At 42.8% G+C, this 9,228-nt stretch overlaps 1 protein-coding gene across 2 annotated transcripts; it reads right to left on the bottom strand.

Annotated features, from left to right (window-relative positions):
- Nucleotides 1-430: 430 nt before the first annotated feature.
- MED7 (mediator complex subunit 7) lies at nucleotides 431-8,963 on the bottom strand. Of its 2 annotated transcripts, none has more exons than XM_004689836.2 (2): nucleotides 8,913-8,963; nucleotides 431-3,048 (listed from the first exon to the last, which is right to left on the bottom strand). In XM_004689836.2, exon 2 carries the CDS (start codon nucleotides 3,029-3,031, stop codon nucleotides 2,330-2,332), a length of 702 nt encoding a protein of 233 aa, XP_004689893.1. In that variant the 5' UTR covers nucleotides 3,032-3,048; nucleotides 8,913-8,963; the 3' UTR covers nucleotides 431-2,329. The 2 variants fall into 2 exon arrangements, with proteins under 2 accessions (XP_004689893.1, XP_012585668.1); XM_012730214.1 differs by lacking the exon at nucleotides 8,913-8,963 and adding an exon at nucleotides 8,536-8,894.
- Between the last annotated feature and the right edge of the window lie 265 nt (nucleotides 8,964-9,228).

Here is a 9,228-nt window from a genome sequence, read left to right as displayed (position 1 = left end):
GTGTTCAGTTCCGTACTCAGGCTCTCATAGACTAGGAACAGTTCTATCATTTTTCTCTGATTTCATTACTTTTGCAAAAACATTCCTGGTTTAGAACTCAACCACAGAGCTCATGACCGACTGGTCCAGTCAACTACATTTTTTTAATATTTGACATGTAAATAGTTGAGAAAAAAATTATCATGTGATAATTCAAATGTCATGTCCAAGAATAGTTGTATTGGCACATAGCGAGGCTCATTTGTTTATACGTCTTCTTGGCTGTTTTGTGCTTTATAGTTGATTAGTTGTGACACATAACTTGGTCTCTTTAAATGCCTGAAACATTTAGAAACTGGCTGTTCTCAGATAGTTTTTGGACTCCCAACCTAGAATCTCATCCAGATATACTACTTGGGAAACACAAATTGAACCTCAGTTCTATAAAGTAGGTATAAAACTTCATAAAACTTTCATAAGATTATACCTACATGTATAACATCTTCAGTTACTATACAGAAGGGGTTCTATGAACTTGTCCCTTCCTCTGTCCAGAATCATGGAGTGTGGGCTTCAGGGCTAAGGTCCTGGATTCCATCCTTGGTGCCAATACTAATGACCAATGACTGCTGACACTGTGATGCAGTGAGGGGTGGAACAACAGATGGAGGCTGATGCTTACACCTGAAGACAAGAGTTTCCATGCTGACTCCCCAATTCAACAGCTGGTTAGTTGAAGAAATTACTTACCCTCTCTTAACTTTCTGCTTTGAAATCTGCAATAGGGTTGGAAAAGAACCCTAATTTTATTGGATGTGGTGAGGATGAAATGACATGATGGATATAAGGAATTAAAGCAATGCCAACTAAGCCCTGTGTTTTTACTCTTGATTTTCTTCTCAGTGAGGACAAAACCAAAGCCCTTTTGAACTCTAACTGCCCTGTCTGCACCTTCAGCTTCAAACTCTTCCCTCACTGCACAGTGGCCATAGGCCTTTCTCTTTCAAATCATGCCAACTTTTCATGTTTCCAGTGAATCCGGGGCCCACCACATGACTTTTCTCTGAAACACAGCACAACATATGATGTCATCTTCCGAAACCTTTGACAAATGTATACATGACTTTAAAAGATGTGACGAGGCATTTGAGTAGGCAGTGGAAAAATAATTAAAATCAAGATCCTTCTGAGTGTTATGATGTATGCATGGCTCAGGCATGAAGTAACCCCCTTCAGTAACTCACTTTCTCTTTACCTTTCCTTTTACTTCTATCTCCACTTCCCAGGCCTACAAGCTCGATAAGTGTCAGGCCTAAAAGGACAACATTTATTAAATATATACAGTGAAAAAACAAATAAATGGTAAAGCAGAAATCTGGCAGGTGTGGAGAAGATGGAGCAGTACAACCTGTTTATTTTGCTCTTGTATCAAAAGTACAAGTACTTAGTTTTGAGTAGCTGTTTGTGTCTGCTTAGTGCCTCTCTACTGAGAGGCGCATCCCTCCTCCCACACCTGGACACACTCCCATCTTACAGGACCAGGACCCGGCTGATGGGCTCAGTTGAAATCAAATATGTCACCCCTAATTCTCCCCCCTCTGTACTAATCAATTCCACCTTTTCTCTTAATCTGCACTGAAAGCCAAATTCCAGACCATGTTGCATGAAGTGTTAACACTGGAGACTCTGGACAGCCTTTTTCTCCATCCACACTGTGAAGAAAGTCAGTTTATAAAGAGAATGAAGCTAAAAGTGAGAAGCCACACTGGAGAGAGGGTCTGGATGGCGCCTGAGTCCCATTGCCCTGGACACCTGCCAGCCCCTGCAGCCTTGACTGCTCCTTGGCTTTTGTTATGCGACATCATGCAGTGTCCTTTCAATGAAATCAACTGTGACTACACTAACTCAGCTAGGGGCTGCCTACTGCAATGTTCCTTTCGCTCACTGCTCAGTAAGCCAGCTACAGACTTCACATTTACAGACAGATATCCTTTATTTACCTATCATTCTTTAAGCAATTACAAATCTACTTTTCAAGGAGGAAAGCTTGCCTTTACTGAGGATATCTTCATCACTTTACTGCAACTCCCAAACAAGAATGTTCCACAAAACAGCAGCACACACTTTGCTTTGTTTTTTTAAGGTGATTTCTCTTGTAATGCTGGCACACTGTCTGCCCCCATGTGTGTAAAGTGAAATCACTGCCTCACATTTCTTAAGAGATAAAGGAGTCAAGTGTTTACACAACTTCTGGTTACTTCCTTTAAGACTGTCCAGATACAAATGAACTAACATATAACAACCTTTAATATAGGAAAAAAAGAAAAGCACAAAGAAAAAGAAATGCTCTTCATGGTCTTTCATTCATTTCATCAATGAGCACACACAAGGCAGCATCTTTCTCTATAATCTGGTCTCTCCTGTGACCTGAACTTTCCCTCTGTTGTTCATTCTGTCCAGTGCAATTGTTGCGATCCTCAGCATCCATCGGTTCAGTCTTTACTCTCATCCCTGCTTCTGAGTGGGGCAAATCATCAGGCAAAGAAGCCAAGCAATTCTGAATCATCTCAATCACTCTTTCCAGATGCTTCTGAAACCTTTCGGCTGTTTCAAGACGTTGTCGTTTCTGCACCTCCATCATGACTCTCAGGGTCTCTCTGGCTTGGTGGGGCCGGTATTCATTTATGAGATGATGCACATGGACAAAAAGCAGCTTCAGATCTTCTAACTTCTCTTCTCGCTTTATACTTCCCGGACTCCGTATCAAGATATCTAAGAGGTCTAGGAAATTAATGAGGATGGACATATTGAGTTTTCTCAGTTCTTTTTTGTGATCAAACTGCATAGGATGAAGTCGTTCAATGCCCTGACTTTCCAAGGGACGGATGATAAGATCATCACATTGGAACTGGTTGCCAAACATCATATAACTGTCTTTTATAGGAGGCGGTGGCTTGGGAGCGAGGCCTTCCTGAATATTCTCGTCTGTATACTCCTTGATGTACTGCATTGGAGGGGGTGGAAGGGCACTCACTTGCTGTGGCTCACCCATTGTGGAAGATGGAGAACCTACAGAAACAAACCAGAGATTAGAGTGGAGCTGCAAGACCAACCTGTCACACTAGGTCACCACAGGCAAGCTTGCTTATTTTTCTGCGGCCTGGACCCAAGACAAAATGATCTCCTTAGTTACACTAGAGAAAAGGAGTCATTCTTTTCTAAGTAGTTAATGTACCTTCATCCATCCAATTACTTTTCCTTACCTACTTAATTCTTTCATCAGACCAAAAACTATTCAACAACATCCTTCATCTGTAAAGAAAATCTCCTGGACACATCCATGACTGGTTAACCCCATTTTCTACTTCCCTGTCTAGTCAAACTACGTAGACACCTGTCTCCCCATCTCAAACGCCACACGCACAAGTATGAGATAATGCCTTATGTTACAGACTGATTCCCAAAAGCAAACACTTATTTAAAACACTAGTAAATATGACAAAATTAACCTTGCTATTCTCCAGACAGCTGATATCTGAAACCAGAAAATGATGACACAAACCAAATATATCGGCCAAATGACTCTCATAGGGCCTATTCTTTTGTAATCATGGTTATTGGCTCACATATCCTTTTTTTTGGCAACATTCTCTGTCTTTACTTAAGGACACATAACACATCCACTACAGAATTTTTAAACTCACTTTAAGCTTAGCTGTATCATAAAATGAGAAGATTCAAAGTGGTTATTTGGACTGATCTTGTCACGTTTTCAAGATGTCACACCCCAGGGGCCTTCTTACACCAAACCTGTGAAGTCTCCAGGCAACTGTGAGGCATAGTCCGCTGATGAGTCAGTGAGGCAGCCACCATGGGCATATGTTCCTGTGACAATGGTCATAGTCCACAGCTCAGAGTCTTCTGCTATTCATTTCTGTCATTATCCATTCTGGCCTCAAACTTCTACCTCCACATAAACTACTCATCCAGGTCATCAACCATCGCCACATAACCAAATCCCACAGATCCCTTTCTGAGGAGATCTTAATCTCTTAGGAGCATCAGCAGCGTTTTCCTCCTTTCCACACACTTCCCCTTCTCCCTCAGTTCTGGAACCTGTACATCTATGTTTTCTTACTATCTCACTGGCCATTTGGTCCCCTTTACTGCCTTCTTCTTTAGCCACATTTTAATGTCATGTGACTTGGAAAGTTGTTCTAATTAGGGAATCACAAACTCAAAAACCAAAAGGAAAAGGCAGGCACCTTGTGATGAAAACCCTCTAGGACAGGATTAAAGCATATGCGCACAGACCTTAAAGCCTCCAGGGAAAAGCAGTCATGTGGGGATGCAGGTTCACAGTTGCTCAGTTTCTTGATTTTTTCAAGAGCAAATACAAATTAATGTTAAATCGTTCAAATTTGAAATACTAGCTAATGAATTTCAGAAACTGACAAGCAGTATGTAGTGAGCAAGAATTTATCTACAATAATTTGGGAAAGATCTACAGGCCACCAGTTCTAGACCTCTGATTTATACTTTCTCCTTTGGGCATCTCAATTCTTTCCTAATGTCATTTCTATCCTTTGTTCACTCGTTCTCAACCAGGGGCAATTTTTCCCAGCAGGAAGCACACATTACAACAGGGGTGGTGGGGTGGGGGTGGGGGGAAGCTACTGGAATCTAATGGATAGAGGCTGGGGACAGTGTCCCCCAAACTCCCAACCAGCATAAAATGTCTATATACTCTGCCAAGATAGAGAAATGCTGGTTTGCATTTCTGACTCTGTAGCTCCAGTCCAGAATGCCTCTGAGATCCCTCTGGATGTCTCATATGGCATTCACTTGAAACAAATTTCATTTTATGCTCTGATTCCATCTACTACACACACAAAACCTATAGCAAAATGATCCTATTTCCCAATGAGTGTTTCAAGCCAGAAACCTCAACATAAACTTAATCCTCCAGTTTCATCAACCTCCCCTTGATTCCACATCTTCCAGATCTCAAAATCTCAGTTCTGACCAAGCCACTATTCCCTCTTACCTAGAATACAATGGTTTCCCCAGGATCTTTCTGCTTTCTGCTTGCCTCATACAACGAGAATCCAGGGAAAATGATTATGATGATAGGTAACGTCTGAGTGTGCATTATAAGCTAGGCACTGTTCTATACACTTTCATGGTTGGTAGGAAAAAGCACTTTTTGCAGTTAGAGTTGAGACAATATGGCTCACAAAAGTTGAATCACTCGAGTAAAGTTACACAGTACATAGCAAAGAAAGAGATCCAGGGCCTAAACTCTCACATACTACACTACACTGTCTTTCAAGGATAAACAAGAAGCACAGCCTCCATTCTAGTGTTGCTTACAATCTATCATGGAAAGCTACAAAAGATAACTAACTACAAGGCTATTACCAAAAATCAATCTAAAAATTTCAAACAGGAATCTACATCATAAGCAAAATTAAGACAATCCCATTTTTCTTTTTTATTATAACATGTAAATTTCAGGTGTACATCATTAAAAGTTGACTTCTATACAAATTACATTAGGTTTACCATTAAAAGTCCAATTCTGGGCCCTCCCTGATTGCACAATGCGTTAAAACACAGCACTGCGAAGCTGTCGCAGGCATGGCAGACCTCTCTTGACCCACCAGCTGCTCCCCTCAGCAGTGTATTTCATTATCTACCTGTTCTGTTCCCCACTCTGTCTCTGGTGAATCCTCTCACCACCACCCCCCCACACACCTCTGGCCTATACCCCAGTTCTGTATGCATAAATATTCTCTTTTTTTTAGTCCAATTCTACATTTCATCATACAACTGTCTCTTTTTACCCCAACTGTGAAACCCCTTTCCCTTCCAATAAACACTAGTAGGTGTTACAGTCCAAAAGTTCATAGATTTTTGTTTATGTATTTCATCTGTTCCTCTCTGTATCATGAGTGAAATCACATGGCGTTTAACTTTCTCTGACTTATTTCACTAAGCATAATACTCTCCAGGTCTACCTATTACTGCATATTGCAAACTGCAGGATTCCATCTTTCGATAGCTACATAGTATTCCAGTGTTAGTACACATAGATAGATACACCACTCTTCTTTATTCATTTGTCTGTTGATGGGCACTTAGGTTGTTGCCAGCTCTGGGTTATCTTAAGTTATGCTGCCTTAAATATAAAGGTGCATATAATCTCTTAAAATTAGTGTTCTGAGGGCATTTGGGGGGTAAATACTCAAAAATGGGCAATCCTATTTTTCAACAGAAAAATATTTGTAAGATAAAGGGCAGATATTATAGATATTGTTTATTTTGATTTGTTAACTGTACCTCAAAAAATGATTAGGAAGCTCTATCCTCAGTAAAGACACATTAAGTTTTTTTAAAAAACTCCTTATTAATAGAAAAAAGCAAGATGATGCAAATGCAGATGCTGAGTAAAGGTGGGAAAACAGACTTAGACTAATATATTTTTATCAGCAAATTTTCAAAAGGACTCTTCTAACAGACCACCAAGATTCCAAACAGGCCATCATTCAACATACATTGTAATACCTTCTTTGTGGGTGGTTCTAGATTCCAGAAGAGGCAATTCTCTCCCTCTGTTTCTTCAGAGAGGCCATCCCAATTTTAGAAGCAGGCTCTTAGCTATTCTGGCCCTACAGAAAGACCTGGAGAGGAACACCCACTCACCTAGCTCCCACAGAAGCCACCAACATGATCATCACGTAACACTTTTAGGTGGCAGAACAGCACCACCCAAGAGATTACAGACACAACCAAAAGGAAAAGAAACAAATATATATTTGAAATTTAATTTGGCAGTATCAAAATTCTATTTAATTTTACAATTCTGCTTATATCGCTTTTTAAAATTAGGTTAATAGGCACAGATTCACATCTCTTCAAATAAGGTTACCACACCACACACTACCAAAGTACCAGTAATCCTTCACTATAGTCCACAGGGACTATTCCTCTATCGTTTGCTCTTAGCCTCTTCCCCCAGTATCAAAATTCTAAACACTGATATTCTTTGAATCAAAAATTCTATGTCTTTGAAGTTTATCCTACAAAAATACTGGTACAGTTACACAGAAATGTACAAAAAAAGATTCTTAATGCAGCAATATTTGAAAAGAGTTGGGAAAGTTGGAGATAATTCATGGTAAAATATGGATGGATAACATAAAACGTCCACAGAGTATAATACAGGTATGAAAAAAGAGGCGGAAATGTGTGTGGGGGGGTGTGGAGAGTATAAACACTATGTACTGTTTCAATTACACATCTTTACAACTTACTGAGCTAGCAGTATGTGGTAATGCTGTGCAGGGATGGAAGCTCCCAAACAGCCTTGGCAATCACAAGGGTAAACAACATCCTCTACAGACTGCTTTTCACTTTCAGTGCCATCGTCAACAAAAAATATGAGGCAGTCAACACCACTGTAAAGCCCACTCTGTGTTAGGCCGGTCTATCCAACTTCAGACTAGTGATGGTGCTCTAGGCACAGCAAAGGTAGGCTGCAGTAAGCTATGACGTTCTTTAGGTTGGGCATATTAAATGATTTCTGACTTGCAATATTTTTAACTTATGACAGCATTATCAAAAGTATCGCAAGGCCCTCCCCGGTGGTGCAGCGGGCTTTATAAAGCACAGCACTGCAAGCTAAGCAAACTGCAGCCTGCGAGTGGAATCCCCAGCCCCCGAGGTGACCCGCATGGCACGAGGTGACCCACATGGCACGAAAGACCCTCCTGACTCGCCTGCTGCTCCCCTCAGCAGTGTGCTTCGTCCATCTGCGTGTTCTGCTCCCCACTCTGTCTCTGATGAAGCCTCTCGCAGCCCCTAAGCCTCTGGCCTGTACCCCAGTTCTGTGTGCATAAATAAATAAATCTTAAAAAAAAAATTTTTAACATAAATGCAGGCGTATGAGTTTCATGAACGGTATAAAAAACACTACATTCTTCACCCAGATTCTCCAAATGTTAACATTTGTCCTTCTTTGCCTGACTGGTCTTTCATTGCCCAAATACTTCCCTGCTGATCCTCAAAGAAACAATGTTGGCTCATAATTAGCAAAATCAGAGAATCGTCTTTTAACCTGGCTCTTCAAAACAAAATTTAACAAACACTCTCCCCCCTCACTCCCCTCCAACTTTCTGTGCACTCAAGTCTTGTGAGGTGGGGGCTCCACCTGCATTCCTCTATTTGTAATCTTCCCGGGGCCAAAAGCCTCCTCTCACTTAATCTTCACAACAAGTCTACGAGCTAACAAACGCACGGTCGATTTCCTTTTAAGAGATGCGTATCCCAAGTCTACTTGATCCTGGCATATATGCGTCAGATCAAGAAATAAACCGGTGACCCCTTTTAGCTTTCCCGTACAGACGCTTTCAAAGCCGCAGCTTATGAAATTTTAAGCGTACAAAGGAGACTTCACATATTACGAAAAATTATGTTTACCTCCCTACCAACTCTCCAGACTGTACGTTCCGAAAGTGGTCCTTCGAGGCCGACTCGGCCTCACCGTCCACCTACCTTCTAGCCCCGCTCCTCCAGGCGGGCTTCTGCCAGGGTCCCAGCCGAGGGACGCACAGTCCGTCTTCCGAGACTAGGGCCCCTGCAGATGACTCCGCCGAACGACTCCCTCAGCCCTGTCAGCAGATTTCACTACTAGCCTGAAGTAGAAGAGTCCGAGCCGAGCCGAGGGCGCCCAACTCTCACTACCCGCGTCCGCCACGCCTCCCTCACTCAGGTGCCCACGCCCACCGGGCCCCGAGCCGCGGGCAGGCGCCGGGAGGCGGCGGGCACACAAGGCGCCGGTTCCTCCGACCCCAGCGAGCCCCGGGGACGCCGCCAGGTCCCGAAAGACAGATGGGCGCCGGCAGGAGCCCCAGTCGTCGCCGCCCACTCACCTCAGCACTAGGTTTACAGTAGCGCCGCCTCGGCTACCGCAGCCAAACCCGACTTCCGGCCGCCTCCTTCTCCAGGAAGAAGCGCCTGAGGCCGGTTCTGAATTGGCTAAAAGAGCTGTCCGTTAAAGGGTTCTTGTCCCGCCTCTGGACTACGGCTCGTCACTACGCCTGCGCAATCTTCCCACCCGGCTCTTAGAGATGTAGTAGTGGGCGGGGCTTGCAGGTGGGGGCGGGTCTCTGTGTAGTATCCCTAAGTAAACAGGGAGGATGATGGCTCCTGGCCTTTTTTAGACTTTTTCTTAAATGAACTGTGTCA

The sequence above is a fragment of the Condylura cristata genome, unplaced genomic scaffold, assembly GCF_000260355.1.
Source record: "Condylura cristata isolate star-nosed mole 26May11 unplaced genomic scaffold, ConCri1.0 scaffold00026, whole genome shotgun sequence".
NCBI classification, from domain to species: Eukaryota; Metazoa; Chordata; class Mammalia; order Eulipotyphla; family Talpidae; genus Condylura; species Condylura cristata.
Note: the sequence above shows the minus strand (reverse complement) of the source record. Positions and strands in the feature narration are given on the sequence as shown.